Genomic DNA, 21,368 nt, shown 5'->3' on the forward strand with positions numbered 1-21,368 from the left:
TTCCAATCCGGGAATGGCGTGCTAATACAGTAAGTCATTGATGCATTCAGCAGTGCAGTAAAATATCACAAATGTAGTAACATTGTCCTGAAGAGTGTAATTGCAAAATAATGCAGTGTGCAAAGTGCCTCAAATCTTTAAATAAATTGTTACACTAAAATCAGGGGTGAGATTCAGCCAGTTCGCACCGGTTTGCGTGAACCGGATGTTAATTTTGCATCTGGTTCGCCGAACCAATTCTTGAAAGGACTGGCTGGGCCCCGCCCACACCGCCCCTCCTTGGAGTCTCCACACGGCCCGTTCATCATGCTAGGTAAGTGCAAGGTCTGTGCAGAGGCTCTGGGAGGGCAAAAAATGGGCCTCCTAGAAGTTTGGAAATGGGCCCATTTCTGGCCTCCGGAGGGCCTCCGGAGCCCGGGGGCCCATTTTCTCCCTCCTGGAGGCTCAAAGAAAGCATCCAGAATCTGGGAGGGTGAAAACACTCTCCCCCCACCATGGTACAGACGGCTGAAAAGGCCATGCCCACCATGGCCACACCCACTCAGCAACCGGGCAGAGAATCAATCGCTAACATTTTTCAATCCCACCCCTGACTAAAATGTTATGCATATTAGAGTGAGAAGTGCTATTAGACAGCCTAATTTCTGAATGTTAAAGACGTATCCTCTTATCTGAAATATGTTCTTCTGATTTTCATTGACACAGATTTAATTTTGACTGGCTTGTTCTCAACCTTCCAGGTGTCCCACCGGATACCTGATACCAGCAACTTCCTTGTGAATCGGTGGACACCATTAAGATTTGCGAGACCACATTGGTTAAACCACCAGCCTGTGTTCTCACTAAAGTTACTGCAGCTCTTGATAGGTGGTTCTTGAAGAGAGCAGGCTGGATTGCAGCCATCGTTATCCACATCAAAGGTACTGAAAGGTAATGTATCCTGGTTATCTTCTTTTCTATTTCCCCGAAATGCATCACCTAAGCAGGAACAAAAAAATAAGGAGGAAACAAGGGTCATCATAGATCATTCAATTTGCTGTAAGTTTCAGGTTTAAGTTATAGTAAAGGGAATGCATATTTAATTATACAGGTATTAGCCGTAGTTAGAATTGTATTTGCACAAAACTGGAAAAGTGGAGAGATCCCTACTGATGAGAATGTGATTAGGAACGTGACCCGTCAAAACCGCGCTCGACTAAGCCGCGCTCGATTAAACCGCGTCACTGACATCATCAACAGGGCGACAACAGCCAGCGCGGAGAAAGAAGGGCGCTTTAAATAGCGCTTTGAAAGCAAGCCGATTCAACTTAAGGTAAGGGTTAGGTTTAGGGTTAGGTTTAGGGTTAGGTTAAGAGTTAGGGTTAGGTTTAGGGTTAGGTTAAGGGTTAGGGTTAGGTTTAGGTTTAGGGTTAGGTTAAGGGTTAGGATTAGGTTTAGGATTAGGTTAAGGGTTAGGTTTAGAGTTAGGTTTAGGATTAGGTTTAGGGGGGTTAGGGTTAGGTTTAGGGGTTAATTTTAGGTTTAGGGTTTACAGCTGCTTCTGTCTCCGCGCTGTTGTCGCCCTGTTGATGACGTCAGCAACGCGGTTTATCGGGTGCGGTTTAGTCGAGCGCGGTTTTGTGGTGGAACCATTAGGAAAATATTAGAATGTGCAGAAATGAATAGACTAATGCTTGCCATAAAGTGAATCTTATATGACATCAATGGCTGGAAAATAAAAACAAGTTAGAAACAAATGGAAATGAGTGAAATATAGAAAACATGTTAAGCTAGAGAAGTAAACAATATGATGATTCTTACCAATATGACTATTAAGGTTATTATATTTAATATTATTATTATATTATTATTAGAAGATATGTTAAGAGGGAGAAATGAATATTTATTATGCTCATTATTATTATTGTAAGATTAGAGAATCAATATCAATGTAATGAATACTGTTGTACATTTTGATTGTTATTGCACAGAGATATTTGTACACAGAGGATGCACTGTTCAATGGAAGATGGAATGTTTAAGTTAAAAAAATAAAAATAAAAGTTTTATTTAAAAAAATTATTCAATTTGCTTCTATGAGTATTTGGAAATAATGAGAGCCTTAATCATTCGCAAATCAGACACTCAGGAGCAGGGGTGTCAAATTCGATTTCATTGAGAACCACTTCAGGGTTCTGTTTGATCTCGGGGGGCGGGGAGCAGGGGGCTTGGACAGAGGGCATGGCCAGCTCAATATCACTCGTGTCGGGGGTCCCTGTGGTGGCCTGAGCACTATGCCAGGGCTCCCGATCTCTGTTTTCGGGAGCTCACTCCGTTACGCGGCACTAGGGATTTGAACCGCCGAACTGCTGACCTTCTGACCGACAAGCTCAAAATCCCACCTTCTTCCAATTACAGCACCTTGCTTTCATTTTAGCCATTTACTTATAGCTGACAAGAATAATTCATTCTGCAAATGGCCCATGGACCTTTTGGTCGAAGAGACTAAAACCAGATGCTATTTTGGCCAATGTCACATAAAGAGTTGGGTTGAAAAGGACCTGGGTGCATTCTTTCTTTGTGATTTGGTTCTAGATCATCCAGTGCAGCTACAGACGTTATTTGTCACCTTATTTTCCCATATTGTAGAAACTTGCTTTCAAAAACCGACTGTTTGGGTCTCCAGATCTTACCAGCATTTCCAGAATAACGTCCTAGATGTATTTTGAAGGAGCACAGTTCGTCCTCTAGCCAAAAACTGTCATACGATGCGTACGCGTACATGTCATCTTCAGACTCCAAGTCTATGTAAAGCATGAAACTGGTTGCTTTCTGGTTTGCTATGTGGAAAATCTTTCGGAGGCCAAGCCAAAATTCCCCTATTCAAAAAAAAAAAAAAAAAACAGAATATAGAATTTAAAAATCCCTATGTCTTGCCCATGTTCTTGCAGCTTGCTCTGAAATTAACTGTTGTGGCCTGTCGGCTGCTGGCTCTTCCAGCAGCCGAATCAGAGGAAGAGGAGGCGTGGGAGTCAGGGTCAGCATCAAGGCAACCTGAGAGCTCCAAGGGGGAAGAGGGAGTGGAAGCTGGCAGAGAGAGAGACTTTTTGTCTGGGAGATCTGGGAAGTGGGAGATCTGGGGAGCTGAGAAAAAATTACTGGGTACATTGAGCTGATTTTGTTCCCCATTTGGAGCCTAGAGGGCCTCCCGCAGTTGTCTGGGAACAAAAACGAGCTGGGGGGGTGCACTGCACCGCACCGAACCCCCCCACACCCAGTTTTGGGAATAGTGGGTCTCCCTGCAGCCTCCTGGGAGCAAAAAAGTGGGCACGCAAGCCATCGCCCCAGTTCAGCTCTGCCGCGCATGCACATGCATTTTCCACCAGCCAGCTGGTTGTCAGGTCTCTGCTACACATGCACAGTAGGTGGGGTGCGTGCGGGGGTCGCGTGTGAATTTGCAGTGGGTTGGGGTTATGTGTGCATGCGCAAGGGTGGGGGCATGCAGTGGGGGAACATGTGCATGTGTGGGGGAGCATGCGTGGGGGAGCATGCGTGGGGGGTCGCGTTGCATTTTGGGAGTTTGGGCACTCCGTTTGGAAAAGGTTAGCCATCACTGCATTAGGACAGTGAGCTACATTGGAGCAACCAGGAAGAGGTGCAGCATGAATAATAAACCAATACCTGAAAGGTCGCCAAATCCATCCAAATATTCAGACCATGTCCTTTGAAACTCAACTGTTCCTTCCGTTCTCTTCTGAATCACTGTCCATCCTCCTCCTCTAAAGTCCATTTCACACAAAACCTAAAATGATTAAAGGCAGCAGAAGAATCCTGTCATGAGCCAATATGGTACATCAGTTAAGATGTTGAATTAGAACAGAGCAGTGGTGGGTTCCAGATCCCGTTGCAACCTGTACGCTGCAATGGGGTCCAGCGTCCATCACGTGAACACGCGCAGCACGCACATGCATACTTACCGCACATGACACTCCAGCTGCTCGACAGAGCATCGCGCAGGCACCGTATTCTCAATGCACATGCATGAAAGCCCCAATCGGCTCAAATAGCAGTAAGGAGAACGGGCAGGCGGGTGGGCCCTCCGGAGCACCATACCAGAATACTATCTGGTGCTTCCAGCAGGCCCCGGTATGCCCATACCGGGTCGTACCAGTCATATCCCACCACTGGAACAGAGGAAACCTAGGTTGACTTCTACCCTCACTGAGGCATTTGTGGCCAGTCTTTCTTTTTCAAACTGGCCTATTCAAAGATTGATTAGCATGGGATTAAAATTAAGGATCCCCAATAAATCAACTGGGAGTCCCAGTGAAAATTTGCCTTGTGAATCTAATGAATTACATTTTTTAACAAAACAAATCCAGCTTATCGCTTTGATGACTTCAACTTTTGTAGACACTGGTGTTAATTTCTAAGAGTTGGGGAAAAGTTAACATTGGTTGAAACAATTTTTGTCATTTCTGAAAATAGTCCAGTGTATGCTAAAATATTCCATGCTTTCTAACTCATAGGGAAAAAATGCATTCATTGCTTTTGGAAAAAAATGCAAATGATTTTAAAGTATGCCAGTTTGAAAATACAACTCCCCTTGCATATTTTCACAGAAATAAACCTAGTTTCTCACAGAAAATATTGTATAGGACTATAGCCTGTATTTATTCATCTTATATTAAAATATTATATTTTAAAGGTTCAACATTTTACCTTTCAGTTTCATTTATTTATTTATGTCCACATTTATATCTTGCTTTAATTCAAATGACTCTCCTTCCATTCATATCAAGGATCACTTTTCTAGATTCTCTAACTTTTAGGAGATCTTTTAAATGTTGAGTTGTTGATCATGTTAATCACAAATAGATTGATTGCATTCCAAAATATTAGAGCCGTGGTAGAGCAGTAGTTAGAATGCAGTATTGCAGGCTAATTCTGTCAACTGCCAGCAGTTCGATCCTGACCGGCTCAAGGTTGACTCAGCCTTCCATCTTTTCAAAGTTAGTAAAATAAGGACCTAGATTTTTGGGGGGAGGCAATATGCTAATTCTGTAAAAATTGCTTAGAGAGGGCTATAAAGCAGTATGAAGTGGTATATAAAGTCTAAGTGCTAGTGCTATTATTAAACTGAAAATATAACCTTAGCTCACTTTTTATGCTGCGTTTTCTCTATGAAGTCTCCTGCATAGTTTCATCCATGTGCTGAATTAAGAACACATTTTCTTATTTTTATTAGTCACTCATTTTGTAAGAAACAGTGTTGGGATAGGCCCAAGAAGGATGGGAAGTTGACAGCTTAGAACTCTGGAACTGTTTTATGTGCAGTTCTGTTCTGAGTCTATTTTGTCATAAAATCATAAAACATCTATCTAGGAAAATATTTTTTGTCCAGGAGCTTTCTGTTGGTGGGCAGGTGAGCAAAGGGTGGGGAAGACAGGCTTATAATTCCAGATGTCTATGAGGTCCTAATTTTGATTTGTCAAAACTACAATCCTGTACAAAACAATTTTCCTTTTTGGGGGATTTCCCAAAATTTTGCCTAACTTTGCCACTGAATCTTATCCAAGCTTTTTTTCGAAACAGAACTTTTTTATTTTTCTTTAAAAAAAAAACACAAATATGTCATCATTTGTCAATCATTAAGACATTGAAGTACAATTTTTTTTGTGTGTGTGCCCCTCCCTCCCTCCACCCCCCCACCCCCTCCTCCTCCCCCCCCCCGACTTCCCAGAACCCGTACACGGTATGGATTTTTAACTAACACAGTCTAAAATCTATTGAGAAAAAAGAAATAAAGAAATTAATGACATTCTAGATTGACCTTAGCTTCTTCTTACTGAACTGACTTTTAACAGTTTAAATCATTTCTGATCTTAAGCATAGGCTAACTGGAATTTCTTAGTCCCGTATTTATTTTGTATATAGTCAATCCATTTTTTCCAGTCTCGTTTATATCTCTCATTTGAATGATCTTTGAGATATGCCGATATTTTAGCCATTTCAGCTAAGTTTGTTACTTTCAATATCCATTCTTGGATTGTAGGCAAGTCTTCCTTCTTCCAATATTGCGCCACCAACAGTCTTGCTGCAGTTATCAGGTGCAGAGTCAAATTGGTCTCTACCACTGTAAAGTCAGTACATATACCTAGTAAAAATAACTGAGGAATAAACTTTATCCTTCTTTTAAAAACATTTTGCATGACCCACCATATTTTTATCCAAAATGCCTTAACCTTTTGGCAGGTCCACCATATATGATAATATGTAGCATCGAGAGAACCACACCTCCAACATTTAGGCTGTACATTCGGATACATAGAAGCCAACTTTTTAGGATCTAAATGCCATCTATAGAACATCTTGTAAAAATTTTCTCTCAGATTTTGAGCTTGTGTAAATTTCACATTTCTTACCCAGATTCTTTCCCATGTATCCAACATTATTGGTTCCTCAATATTTTGAGCCCATTTTATCATACAATCTTTAACTAATTCTGTTTCCGAATCCATCTGTATTAATACATTATATATCCTCTTTATATGCATTAGGCTTTGATCTCTTATTTGTTTAAACAGATTATCCTCAACTTGAATAAAACCAATTTTTTGATCTAATTTCCACCTAGCCTGTAATTGCCCATACTGGAACCATGTTTGAACTACCTTCTCCTCTTTTAACACCTCTAAAGATTTTAATTGTAATACCCCCCTTTCCGAGGTAAGAAGCTGTCTGTAAGTAATTCTGTCCTGTTTTTGTGCTGTATTCATATTTTCAATTGCGTGTCTAGGAATTGCCCACATGGGTATCTTGTCATTTAATTTATATTGGTATTTCTTCCAGACCCGCAATAAAGCATTTCTTAAAATATGACTTTTAAAGTTCTTATCCAATTTTTTGTTGAATAACAAGTAAGCATGCCAACCAAATACCAGATCGTGTCCCTCAATGTTCAATATTCTATCATTGGTTAAATGAATCCAATCACTAATTACAGATAATACCACTGCATCATAATATAGTTTTAAATTAGGTAGTTTCAATCCTCCTCTCTCACGTACATCTTGCATTATTTTCATCTTTACCCTCGGCTTCTTTCCTGCCCACACAAATTTGTTGATACCCTTCTGCCATTCTAAAAGGTTCGCATCTTTTTTAAGTATAGGTAACATTTGGAAGAGAAATAAAAATTTTGGTAAAATGTTCATTTTCACTGCCGCTATCCTACCCAGCAAAGATAAGTGCAATTTCTCCCATTTTTTCATCTCTGTCTGTATGCTATGCCAAAGTGGTTCATAATTATGCTTATATAATTTCCCATTTGAAGTTAAAATGTTAACTCCAAGATATTTGACTTTTTTAACTACCTCACATCCTAGCATCACTCCTAATTCTTCCTTTTGTTTAATATTCATATTTATAGCTAATATTTTGGTTTTTCCTAAGTTTATTTTAAAGCCCGACACTTGACCATATTGATTAATCGTATTCATTAAAACCATACTGGATTCCTGTGGTTGTTCCAATATTATGACCAAATCATCCGCAAAAGCGCGGACTCTATATTCTTGCTGCCTAATCTTGATCCCTTTTAAACCATCCAAGCCCCGTATTTTATTCAACAATACTTCCAAAGTTATAATAAACAATAATGGGGACAAAGGACAGCCCTGTCTTGTACCTTTTCCAATTTGAAAAGAGTCTGTTAGACTTCCATTGACTATGATTTGTGCTGTTTGCTGTTGGTATATTGCTTTAATTGACTGTAAAAAATTATCTCCTATCTGCATTTTTTGCAATATCTTCAACAGAAATTGCCAGTTAACTCGATCAAAGGCCTTCTCAGCATCCAAAAATATAAACGCAGCAGGGATCTGGTTGTTCTTTCCCAAATATTCTAATGCATTAATAATTAATCTGACATTACTTTTCATCTGTCTCCCTTGTATAAAACCTGTTTGGTCCGTATGTATCAATTGTTGAGTGACCAACATTAACCTATTTGCTAATATTTTAGTAAAAATTTTATAATCTACATTCAGTAATGAAATAGGTCTATAATTTTTGGGTTGAGTAGTATCTTGATCTTCTTTGGGTATCAAAGATATAAACGCTGTCTTCCAAGATGGAGGGACTTTACCTTCCGTTTGAATCATATTAAATAATTCTCTAAGAGGTTCTACCATTTCTAACTGTAAGTTTTTATAGTAAACCGCTGTCAAGCCATCTGTACCTGGTGCTTTCCCTGACTTTAATTGCTTAATTACCTGCAGGATTTCCCCCGAGGTTATTGGTTGATTCAATTTTTGCCTGTGTTCTTCTCTAACTGAAGGTATTTTCTCTTTGTCTAAATATTTGTCTATGTCTAAACCATTAATTTTATCCCCTTTATACAGTTCTGTAAAAAATTCCCAGAAAGCCTTTTGAATCTCTTCCTGTTGAAACACCTCCTTCCCTCTGTAAATCAGTTTAGATATATTTCGAGTTTTCCTTTTTTTCCTAATCTGATAAGCTAACCATCTGCCAGGTTTGTTTGCATTACAAAAAGTATTGTGTTTTGCATATAATAAATTAGTAGCTACCTGGTCAGAGATCAACATGTCAAATTGAGATTTTAATATGTTAATAGCTTCCTTAACCTTTGTATCGTCTGGGTTCATTGTTAACTCCAGCTCTTTTCTCTTAATTTCCTCTTCCAGTTCTGTTCGTTTTAACCCTTGCTTATTTCTATGTGTTTTATTTATATTCATCAAAACTCCTCTCATATACGCTTTGCTTGCGTCCCATACAAATTCCATAGATGTACCCTTATTCATATTCAAAACAAAATATTCAGATAGTAATTTTTTACAATCATTGATATACTTTTCATATCTAAATAAGTTTTCATTCAATCTCCAAGACCTTCTTGCCTGCACTACCCTTCCCAACTCCATCCAAACTGGGTTATGGTCCGAAAGGACCCTAGCTGCAATCTTTGTTTTCTTGACCCTAGAAAGCAAATCATTAGTGGTTAGAATAAAATCAATCCTTGAAAGGGATTGATGCCTGTCCGAGAAGAAAGTGAAGTCATATTCCTCTGCATTTCTTTCTCGCCAAATATCTCTCAATTCAAAATCATCCATAATGTCAAAGAAAGATTTGGGTAACTTTGCTCGCATCTTGGTATTTAAGCGGGAAATCTTCTTATCTCTCTTAGTGTCTATCACTCCATTCCAGTCACCCAATAGTATACAGGAACTATAGTCCCACTGTACTAATTTAGCATGAAGATTTCTATAGAATCTATTTTGCTGTTGATTGGGAGCATAAATTCCCAAAAGTAATGTCTTTTTCCCTTCTAAGATTAAGTCTAAAGCAATATATCTTCCGAAGGGATCTGCTTCTATTAATTCAGCTTTCATATCTTTTCTTAAGTATACAACTATACCATTCTTCTTTTCCATAGCAGAAGCTGCAAAATGTTGACCAAGTTTTGAGTTGATCAAATATTTTTGATCAGTTGACTTGATATGAGTTTCTTGCAAACAAATTACATCGTTCTTAAACTGTTTGAGATAATGAAATATTTTCTTCCTCTTCTGTGGAGAATTCAGTCCGTTGACATTCCATGTTAAAATCTTAGTTGTCATCTTTGGTTGGTTGAAGCATTTTTAGAGCTTCCTGCACGGCCTGTTTAACCTTAGGTCTAGCTCCTCCCACTGCTTCCAGATTTGTTATTGTAGTTCCTTGATCGATGGCCGATGATTGTTGCTGCTGTTGCTTTTTAGCTTGTTTCTCCATACGTCTAGTAGTCATGCGGCTAGGTCTTGGTTCCATAGCACCTTGCACTTCTAGAGAAGAGAGATGCTCCATCTTGTCTGGTGGTTGTGTAGTTTGCTGTCTATCCTGTCCTTCTTGTGGTCTTTCTCTAGGTCCAGGTGGAGCAGGGTGTCCGGCCTTCAATATATTATAATAAAAATCTCGGGCTTTCCATACAGAGTTGAGGCGGTACCTTTGCTTATCAAATGTAAATATGATGCCAAATGGTGCATCCCATCTATACTGTATCTGACGATTTCTGAGTTCTTCGACCAAAAAAGCGTAGTCTCTCCTGGCTCTTAACATTTGAGGTGGTATCTCTTTCAAAACAGCCAGGTCTTGACCGCCAATTTGAAGCTTAGTGTTATAAGACGCTTGCAGTACCATATTTCTAAGCTCTCTTGTAGTAAAATATATAACTATGTCTCGAGGAAGCTGCTTCTGCTTTGCCAGCCAGGAGTTAACGCGGTAAGCTTTGTCAATTTGCCAGTCTTGGTTGGTCCCTGGTCTTCCCATCAGGCGGTCAAAAGCTTCCGATAGGATCTGTTTCAGGTTCTCCTGTTTCTCCTCACGCAGCCCCCTTACTCTTAATGCGAACTCCATTTGTCGGTACTGTATCATAATAATTTCTTTTTCAGCATTTTCCACTTTTTGTTCCACCACCTCTGTTTTCAATGTCAAGTTAGCATTGGCATCATTAAGAACCTCTAGAGTATCTTCCATTCCAGAAATATGTTCTGTTAATACAGTTACAAGACTCAGCATGTCGTCTCTAATTTTATCAACCTTAGCATCAAATTTCTCATACAGCTCCTGTTTAAGTCCTTTTATTTCACTTTTAATTTCTTCTTTCATTTCTTTTATTTCCTCTTTTCTCTCCTGCTTTACCACCTCTCTATTATCTCTAAACTTATCTTCCATTTTAATTGTCTGTGCATTAAGAGCCTCGCTTAGGTTACTCAGGAAAAATTCTTTCGTTAACACATCCCCAGCAGGGGGCGTAGGAAGCGGAGGCTGCAGCTTTGTGCCAGGCACTGAGGATGTGCCCCTGGAAGTAGAGGGTGACGACTTCAAGTTAATATTTGGTTTTGAGGCCATTTCAAAATTTATCTGCCTGCAGTTAATAAAACTCTATTGCCTGAATATGCAGCTTTAAGTAAAGAGGCTTTTATTTTGAAGTTTAAGGCTTGGCAAAACTTTCAGTGAGTAAACATTGTAACAAGACCGTTCAGCAGATTCATCACCATTTAACTTCCAGATAAGCAAGGTTAATGAAGGAGTAAAATTCTTCTATTGTGAAACCAAAACATATGATAAGCAATCTCTTTTGTTTTGAATTCTTGTGAGGATTAACAAAAAGTGTTCGTTATTACCAGAGAAACCAGCCTGCTCGGCGCCATTTTAAAAGCCTCTAAGTAAATAATTTTTCGGAGGAAAAAAAGAAAAGAAGCTAAAATGTTGATAAACAATTATTGTCCACGCAAACGGATTCAGCTCGTGATAAGATTAAATCAAACAAAACTTTGAACAGAGTGGGGGAGACCTACTTTGTCCTGCACAAGGCAGTTTGAAGTTCCCAGCATGGACAGCCGTTCTGCCTTGGGCTAGCCCCCCTTTCCTTGCAAGCACAAAAGCTGCAAAAATCGAAGAGCATTTGCCAGCAAAACAGTTTCTTCTTTCCTTCTTGCCTGAAGGATAAGAAAACCTGATAAGACGTCAGATGGAAGATCCTCTAAACAGGTACGTAGCCAGGAATTCGGAGGCAGCTGATTTTTTGCTGCCACCACCAGCAGGCTCCTCCCAGGAAGTCCTATCTTATCCAAGCTTTATGACTAACCCTTTTTAAGTCTATTGAATTGTGTGAACAGAGGTGGTATTCAGCCAGTTCTGACAAGTTCTGGAGAACCATTAGCAGAAATTGTGAGTAGTTCAGAGAACCAGCAAATACCAACTCTGGCTGGCCCTGCCCCCATCTATTTGCTGCGTCCCGGATCCCAGCTGATCGTCTGGGTCTTCTTTTGCTGCCCTGCACAGGAGAACGGAGCTGGAAAGCAGGTTAGTGGGATGGGGAGGGAATGGAGATTTTGCATTATTCTTTCCCCTGGAGTGGGGTAGGAATGGGGATTTTGCAGTATCCTTCCCTGCTACGCCCACCAAGCCACGCTATGCCCATCAAGCCACGCCCACAGAACCGGTAGTAAACATTTTTTAATCCCACCACTGGCTGAACTTGGCCTGTGAGTTGTGTGAACCTTGTCTAGCAATCTGAGAAGCCAGAACACTGAATTAATTGAATCAACCATGGTCAGGCTTCCTGTGGATAATCTGTCTTAAGGACAAAAAAGTCAAGCAAATAGGAAATATGAAAAATCAATATTACCTCAAATGGATAACTTGCTCCTTCTGGGTGGATTATATATAAACCGCTTGGAGTTTTTGTAACTGATCCAATGGTATCTTTAATATCACTGCAATCTAAACCTACAGGACAACATTACAAAGGCATGTTTTAGTTAAATGAAAGAGATCCTTTATCAGGCCAGATATCTAGTATCACAACTCTTGAACATGGAATTCCCTCTACAATAGATCTGAGAAATGTGGGGTGATATTTTTTTCTACTGATAGGAGTATCATTTCCTCACCAATTTAAAAGGATTCTGGCTACTTATGATAGGTGGAAATTTTCAGAAGCCAAGAAGAGCCTGCATTCAAGAAAGATTTTAGTCTGGATTTCTTTTCTTATTAAAAAAAATGTTATCAAAGCTGTAGATCAGGCATCTCCAATTTGCAGCCTGCATGGTGCATGTAGCCCTGGATAGGTAGTAATATGGTGCCACAAGAGACTTTTAACATTATTATGAGCCTTTATATACACTAGCTGATAACCCAGTGTTGCCTGGTTATTTATTTATTTATTTATAGGGTGAAAATGTCCAGACAAAATGTAATTTCTAATGTTGGATTTTCCCCCTTACCAGAGGGAGTACTGTGAAGCCATTACCATGACAACTTCACTGCGCTATACAGTAGAAGCCATTTTAAGGCAGTACAATAGAAGCCATTTTAAGGCACAACAGGCTATATCTTAACAGAACACTGCCCAAGGGGTGTTAGGGGTGTCTTACCCTCACAATATTTTTTCCCAGAGAAAAAGTCATCTCAGTGTGGTCCAGGCAAGCCAAAATATTGGAAATGCCTGCTCTAGAAGAAGATCTCAGACTCTGTTATGGAAAAAGGAAGATAGGGAAGGGAGACCTCACTTGCCTCTTTCTGCCCTAGGAATTGGGGCTGTCCATAGGATTGAATAGATTTTTTTGTGTGATTTTAGCACTGCTGGTGTTAGAGTAGAACTTGTGTGTGATGAAAAGTCAATGGATGAATTTAGGCTATCATTATCTCTTAGACTAGACTTCTTCCCAGGATGTATCACTTTTATGATAGAAACACGCCGTCTTATAGTTCAATATATATTTCAGTAAATACTGTAAAATCTAAGCAGGAATTTTAAAAAAATCTTTACCATGAGACTGGACTGCTCGATGGGGAAATACATCAATTGGTTTTCTGGACATGTCTGCATTTAATTGCATAACTCGGCTCATAAGTTCATTAATCTGCATATGCAAAAAGGGAAATGTTTAAAAATCTTCAACATGTGGGAGTATTCAATAGTCTATTCCTTGGGTCATTGCTTTTGTAATGCTAACACTGGATGTGAGCCCGTTGAAATTAAATAATTTCTGTGTTGCAATTAATGTACTTGGAGAAAATCACTATTGCACAAAAAGGGATTTAATTCTAAGCAATGCATTGTTATGGATTTGGCAGACTGGTTAGGGTGACCCCACCCCACCCCACAAATATCATTTTTCTGTAGCTCTTGAGCATAAAAAGTTAGTTCCAAGATTTTTGGAACCTAAATGTTTGAAACCAGTGCCTTAAGGCACTGTATTTTAGAGCTGTCTTGGCATTTTATTGGCTCAAGAAAAATAGTAGCAAGCCAGGACTGTTTCAATCATTTGCAGCAGAAGTTTGCATGACCAGATACACAGATGTGCACACAATCCAGGGAAATGCCATGAGAAACCAAATGATTTGCATGCAAGAATTTGGGGGCTATTTTCCAGTCATGAGCCTATCCTTATTCAAAGGTGGAAAAAAAAAAGATTTTGAAATATTCGTGGGGCTCTATTGTTGGAGATAATACAAAAGATCCACAGATCACAGAGGTTTTGCTTTATCTTTTTCTAGCTGTTCTTTCCCCACACACACACGGACACAGTTCAGAGGTGGCATTAAACCACTTCTGACAGGTTCTGGAGAACCGGTAGCAGAGATTTTGAGTAGTTCGGAGAGCCAGAAAATAGGCTGGCCCCGCCCCTGCTGCCTCCCAGCTTCCCAGCTGATCTTCTTTTGTTGCTCTGAGCAGGAGAACGGAGCTGGAAAGCAGGTTAGTGGGGTGGGGAGGGAATTGGGATTTTGCAGTATCCTTCCCCTGCCACGCCCACAAAGCCATGCCATGCTCACAAAGCCACGCCTACAGAACTGGTAGTAAAAAAAAAATTGAATCACACCACTGCCACAGTTCATAGTATTTATGCAATTTGTCAGGTGTGCAACTTTTTTTTTTTTTTTTTTAGAATAAAAATATCTCGGGGAGGGCAGATGGCATGTTGGAATTGTGTCTGCAGCAGAGGCACCCCTGTTCACTGTAGTTCCTTTGTTCTGAGGGAAACTTCCCTTAGGAAGTTCCTCAAAGCCGTGATAGTGCAGTGGTTAGAATGCAGTATTGCAGGCTAATTCTGCCAACTGACAGCAGTTCGATTCTCACTGGCTCAAGGTTGACTCAGCCTTCCATCCTTCCAAGGTGGGTAAAATGAGGACCCAGATTGTTGAGGGGCAATAGGCTGACTCTGTAAAATGCTTAGCAATAGCCCTTGGACTTATTTACTGCTTCACAGTGCTTTACAGCCCTTTCTAAGCGATTTACAGAGTCAGCCTCTTGCCCCCAGCAATCTGGGTCCTCATTTTACCCACCTCGGAAGCAGTGGTGGGTTTCAAATTTTTTTAGAACCTCTTTTGTTGGTGTGGCCTGCTTTGTGGGAGTGGCTTGCCAGCCATGTGACTGGGTGGGCATGGCCAACTTGTAAAATGTGGTGAAACTCACTTAACAACGCTCTTGCTTAGCAACCAAAATGTTGACTCAGAAGCTCTGGCATTTGAAGCACGCAAGTCTTAAAGCTGTCAAGTTACAAGACCCTTGCAGCCCTAACCCTTTAGGAAAAAAAACCCCAGGGGTGTTCAAACTTGACAGCTTTAAAACTTGTGGACTTCAACTCCCAGAATTCCTCCTCTCGCTCTTCATCTTGATGATGTGAGGAAGGGCAGGGGAAGGGAGCTGGAACTGGTTCTAAACAGCACTGTAGATTTGTGGAACCTCTTCTATAGAAGAGGTTAGAACTGGCAGGAACCCACCCCTGCTCGGAAGGATGGAAGGCTAAGTCAACCTTGAGCCTGGTGAGAGTCAATCTGCAAAACTGCTAGCAGTCGGTGATCAGTAGAAGTAGCCTGCACTCTAACCACTGTGCCACCATGGCTCTTAGGGCAGGAAGGCATTTTGAAGCAGTATATAAGTCTAAGTGCTATTGCCATTGCCTCTGAAAGTTTTCGTTCACCCTGCTATGAAAGCATGTACAAGAGTGGAGTTCTAAAAAGGACAACAGCAATGAATATGCCTCAAAACTTTCTTTTCTTTGTATCACTTCCTGTTCTACCCGAATCCTCATTACAGGTAGCCCTCGACCTACGACCACTATGGATCCCAAAACTTCTGTTGCTAAGTGAGGCAGTTACAACCTTTTTACAATCTTTATTGCCACAGTTGTTAAGTGAATCACTGCAGTTGCTAAGTTAATAACATGGTTGTTATAATAAGCCGAGGTGGCGCAGTGGTTAAATGCAGCACTGCAGGCTACTTCAGCTGATTGTAGTTCTGCAGTTCAAATCTCACCGGCTCAGGGTTGACTCAGCCTTCCATCCTTCCGAGGTGGGTAAAATGAGGACCCGGATTGTTGTTGGGGGCAATATGCTGACTCTGTAAACCGCTTAGAGAGGGCTGAAAGCCCTATGAAGCAGTATATAAGTTTAACTGCTATTGCTATTGCTATTGTTAAGTGAATCTGGCCTTCCCATTGACTTTGCTTGTTAGAAGGTCGCAAAAGGTAATCCCAGGACGTTGCAACCATCATAAATAGGAGTCAGTTGCCAAGTGTCTGAATTTTGATCACACGACCATCAGGCTGTTGCAACGGTTGTTCAGTGTGAAAAAAGGTCACTTTTTTCAGTGACCTTGTAACTTTGAACGGTCGCTAAATGAACAGTCGTAAGTCGGGGACACCTGTACGTTTGCAATTTGGATTTTTGAAAACCTGCTTGCCTCGTCCAACCATGAGAACCATGTCCCTTGTGATTAGTCTTGGATTTTGGCATACATTGACTCCCCAATCCCTTAATACCCTAAATTAAGCCGATTAAATGAATTACCCCTAATATTTGATCATATAAATCATATCTATTCTTTAAAAAAAAATCAAAATTTCTAACTATGAGTGGTCAAAGTGAAGAATTCTTAACAAATTTCAAGATTCTCATCTAGATTTCCAGTGATGCAAATGGCCTTTTCATAGCCTTCCAAATGTGGAGTCATGTTTTTTTCAGACATTGTAAGACAGCAATATTTTTTCCCCTCAACAATAAAAAACTTTTTTCAGATAAAGTGCCCACATTATCTGTTAATTGTCAACAATTCAATTATATTATCGTTGCCCGAGAAGAAATCCATTTAGCAAATATTGGCGGTTACCTGATTGGAGAGATAATCTAGAGATGACTGGTGATCATCCATCATGTTCCGTATCATCTTCTTAGTACTTCTTGCATATTCAATTAGAGAATTCTGCAATTTCCCTTTAAACATATAGATTGCCTGCTATGTTAAAGTAATTAAAGAATGCATTGTATAATTAATTATGAGGCAACGTGGAACATTGTTTTCAGTTTGTTTGTTTGGGTTTGTTTGTGCAAAACCTTTTTCAACAGAATTTAATGTTTTTTTTAAAGGAGATGGACTAATGAAAGGTGGTAACTCAGCTCCTGAAAAAAATCATAACTACTGGTTATTTTCTTTCCTAGCTGGAAAGAAAAACCATTTGTCAGATATAGCAATAGCATTTAGACTTGTATATACTGCTTCACAGTGCTTTTACAGTCCTCTCTGAGAGGTTTATAGAAACAGCCTATTGCCCCCAAAATTTGTGTCCTCATTTTACCGACCTTGGAAGGATGGAAAGATGAGTCAACCTGGTGAGATTCAAACAGTCAAATTCGAATATATAATAATTATGTATTAATTTATTATTATTATTATTTATTAGTTTTGTATGACGCCCACTCTCGGAAGACTCCGGGCGGCTTACAATAAAAAAGGGAGGGGGAATATATATATATAAAAAAAACAATACAGCAATTTAAAATTACAGCAACATTCATAACTTAAAGTGGGGCTGGATAATTCAACAGCCCCAGGCCTGCCGGAACAGCCAGGTCTTAGTTGCTTTACGGAAGGCTGGAAGGGTAGTAAGGGTCCGGATCTCAACGGGGAGATCGTTAATATAATAATATAATAACTTCAGTATATGGTGCTTGTAATGTCTGTGTTACTAGATGTGAAACATTTTGAAACAAATTAGAATTTCAACACAATGAACTGGTCTGGAAAAATGATATTTATTTCATCATCATGGCAAAAAAAAAACCTATCAAGTGGCTTTCTCTGAAAATATCAGTTCACAAGTAGTGTACTGCCAAATACCAATATGGGTGGGCCCTAGTTGAGAAGTTTACCATATATGGATAGAAACATATTGTGTGAGACAAAGCAATTTTTTATTTAATGTAAAGAATTCTATACTGTGAGAAGTAATCTGTAGGAAGGTCAATGACAATGATGGATATGGCAGGCATAAGAAAAAAATAGTTGCTAATTGATGATATTGAAATTTCACAATTTCACAAAGAGTGATATGGTATATACAAAGGTGGGCTGCTGGGGATTCGCAGCGGTTCGGGAGAACCTCTAGCTAAGATTCTGTGCAGTTTGGAGAACCCCCAAATCCCACTCCTGGCTGGCCCCACCCACCATGCCCTGCCCCTCCCAAGAGTCCCCACCCAGCCCATTTTGAATGCAGGTAAGTGCAGGGCGCGCAGAGGCTCGGGGGAGGATGGAAAACAGGCCTAAGGGAAGTTTGGGAGGGCTGGAAATGGGCCCATTTCCTGCCTCCGGGGGGCCCCTTTTCACCCTCTCGGAGGCTTGAGGAAGACCTCCAGAGGCTGGGGAGGGCAAAATGCACCCCCCACACTGTGGTGCAGGAGGTTGACTAAGCCACACCCACCATGGTCATGCCCATCCAGCAACCAGGAAGAGAACCCCTTGCTAAAAATTTCGAAGCCCATCCCTGGCTATATACCCTACAACATAACACTCTTTGTCAGAGATTTAAATGGATGGGTTGCCAATTCCTGAAATCCTACATATATATTATATAGGTTGATTGGCCTCAAATAACAAATGACATGAAAGAGTGGTTAAAATAAAAATATACATACGACACATATAGTGTTTTTCTTCCCTTAATAGTTTAGGTTGAGAATCAGAGGATGCCTCACTCTTTTTCTTCTCTAAATTGTCCGTGGAGATATTTTTTGTTATTAGACTGGCGGACTCCATCACTACAGTTGCTGTGGAATTGCCCTGTAACATTAAATCAAACAAAATGTTATTCCTTAAAAAATATTCTTTAATTTCTGCTGTATGTGGGGTCAAGGTGCCTAACATCGTACAAAACAAATGAACACAGTGGAAATTAAAAGCCTTTGCATTTTCAGAACTGAGAGAATGACTATTTCCCTTGTCTCAAATACCCGTGTTTTTTTTAACTTCCATTCATCATCTACATACTTTTTTTATACAGGACTTGTAGATTTCACAAGACCAGATCACCTTCATTCAGCAGCAACTAATCTCACAGCAACCTTGCAAAATTAGTTGGGCTGAGAAAGAGGGACTGATCCAAAGTTGCCCAAACATTTTTCGCGCCTAAATCTAGAACTCACCCTCTCCTGGTTTCTCATTCAGATCAATTACATCTTTTCCTTTTCTCTTCGTTTCACAAACATTCATGTCATTTCCCTCCTTCTTTTTCACTTCCCTTCACACGTACTGTTTACCAGTGACACCTCTTAAATCACAAAATGTAATTATTCAGATGCTATTGCATTACTAGATACATTCATAAACATTGACCTCTGCCATCTTTAGTTAATTAAAGCTTTCCCATAAAGACGAGTATGGTATTGTTTCCAGCCTAAGTCACATCCTTACCATATGAAGCATTCTTATAAATGGTACGGTGTTGGAATTCACTGTTGGAATGTGTTTCTATGCAACAACTACAGTAGTATTCAGCCAGTAGATGGCAGTATTTATAAGTCTGGCTCTATGGTATATACTCTATGCTCTTTTGTTCTGAGTAGCTTCCTGTTTCCTGTTACTGTAATATAGTTGAGCAGTAAAACACATGGTGACTGTACTCTGTGTTTGCTCTGGTGGTGCTTTATCTAAACAGAATTTTAGATATGACAGTGCCAATCCTGTTGCATGTTCACTAGTTAACTATGAGCAAAACTCAACCCCATTCTAATCTCAAGTATACTCACTCTCTTTTATGCAAGCCAAGATCTCTAATTTGCAATGTATTTTGCAAGCCAATTTGATGTTTCCTATTGTACTATGAAATGGTATATAAAACTAAGTACTATTGGTATTCATGCATCAAGCTTGTAGGTGTATGCAGAATACTAACACATGCTTCGGATAAAACTTGGCACCCTCCAGATGTGGGCTGCCATTCCCAGAATTCCCAGGCAACGTGGTAGTTGGGAAATTTCAAAAACTAAATCTGGAGAGAGTCAGTTAAATCTAGTAGTTAAGGCACCAGGTTATAAACCAGGAGAGCATGAGTTCTAGTCCTGCCTTAGGCATGAAAAATGGTTGGGTGACTTTGGATCAATCACTCTTTCTCAGCCAAACTAATCATACAAGGTTTGTGGGAAAAAGAGGAGGAGGAAGGAGTATTAGGTATGTTTGCCACTTTGAGTTATTTATAAAAATAATAAAGGGCTGAATTTAAAAAAAATCCAAAGTAAAAAAGCTTAGAGAAAACTATTCTGGGATATAAACATACCTTTTTTGGAAGAGTTTCCACATCAGACTTGACATCAAATGTTCATGATTGTTTAAATATTTATTTTAGTTTTAGAATAAAAGAAAAACAATATATTGAACTATTTTTTAAAAACTAGGGAGAAAAAATGCTTTGGTTATTTAAATATTTCTACTGGGCCTTTTTATCTTCATATAAACATATATTCCCTTAGAATAGTTCATAGTAAGAGATACTCATTGTAGAATTCTCCTTTGAAAGTAAAAAACTTAATTTGTATTTGGAAAATTCTTAAATGCATTTAGTATACATTGAAACTCCACTGAATACAATTGGATAGACTTCCACTAAAAATCTGTGGGGTGCTCATATGATATTTTGTTTGTTGTTTCTATAGAAATTCATCATAATATCTTCAGTTTCTGAAGCCAATAATATCATGCCAGAACATCATGCTATGAAGCACATTTCCTAAAAGAATAACAAAATGTAATGGCCAAAGGCTGAAATTAGAGACGTGATGAGATATATAAACCGAGAATAAACTAACTAAACCTTTCACCTAACCTCTGACAGGAAAAAAAAGAGAGAATTAAAAAAAAGAATTTCTAGAACTTTTAGTCACTTAAAACAGATAAAGCTCACACTTAAAAGCAAAGAGTAAATTGGTCTTTAAAATATCTAGAACTTCTTCAAATCCAGTTTGAATCGCCAGATAAAATGATAACAAACAAAAAAAATTCCCCCCCCCAAAAAAACCCTTTGTTAATATAAAAATGTGCAATAAAACAAGTCCTTATCTCCAGATGCATCTAGGAACTAAAGATTGCAACACTCCCATATAATTTATCAAAAGAACTGCCTCAATGTTTTACTTTTATTAATGATCTGGTAACTTTCCCTGCCTTTGCAGAAGTTAATGTCAAAATTCCTAGTAAATTGCAGCAAGTTTCACAGAATTTATATATCAAACAACAGGAAAAAGCAAGCACAGTTTCCGTTGCTAGTTGCTTCAATATAGTTTTAACAGAGATTTTTCAAAACAATTGAAGTGGTTTGGGGTGAAATAAACAACACCGCTTGAAATCAGGATATGCTCTCTATGTTTCTATCATTTATCAAGGCAATACAACACAAACCTTACCGTTGCAGAACATGGCTCAACACTATGAACTATCGAATCCGCCCAAATCAAAAATATAATATTTAGGAAGATCAGTGAGGTAGATCTATTAGGATAGATCATGTCTGAGTTGGAAGAATAAACATTTTTCAAACGGTTTCAAATTGCCTTGA

The 21,368-nt window shown here is 39.4% G+C and overlaps 1 protein-coding gene across 1 annotated transcript; it reads right to left on the reverse strand.

Moving 5' to 3' along the window:
* Positions 1 to 409: 409 nt before the first annotated feature.
* ANGPTL5 (angiopoietin like 5) lies at positions 410 to 21,368 on the reverse strand. Its single transcript, XM_032238810.1, has 8 exons — positions 21,217 to 21,368; positions 18,457 to 18,601; positions 16,655 to 16,758; positions 13,313 to 13,406; positions 12,170 to 12,270; positions 3,661 to 3,781; positions 2,673 to 2,858; positions 410 to 978 (listed from the first exon to the last, which is right to left on the reverse strand). The coding sequence occupies exons 1-8, from the start codon at positions 21,316 to 21,318 to the stop codon at positions 668 to 670; spliced, it is 1,164 nt and encodes a 387-aa protein (XP_032094701.1). The 5' UTR covers positions 21,319 to 21,368; the 3' UTR covers positions 410 to 667.

The sequence above is a fragment of the Thamnophis elegans genome, unplaced genomic scaffold (assembly GCF_009769535.1).
Source record: "Thamnophis elegans isolate rThaEle1 unplaced genomic scaffold, rThaEle1.pri scaffold_92_arrow_ctg1, whole genome shotgun sequence".
NCBI lineage: Eukaryota > Metazoa > Chordata > Lepidosauria > Squamata > Colubridae > Thamnophis > Thamnophis elegans.

What these genes read in the sequence shown, in the direction of transcription:
- ANGPTL5 (XM_032238810.1), bottom strand. Translation starts at nt 21,318, where the DNA reads ATGATCTATCCTAATAGATCTACCTCACTGATCTTCCTAAATATTATA. An exon ending in TTGAGCCATGTTCTGCAACG is followed by an intron (nt 18,602 to 21,216) that starts GTAAGGTTTGTG and finishes TTAATGTTACAG; the next exon opens with GGCAATTCCACAGCAACTGT. An exon ending in TAGATTATCTCTCCAATCAG is followed by an intron (nt 13,407 to 16,654) that starts GTAACCGCCAAT and finishes TTGCATATGCAG; the next exon opens with ATTAATGAACTTATGAGCCG.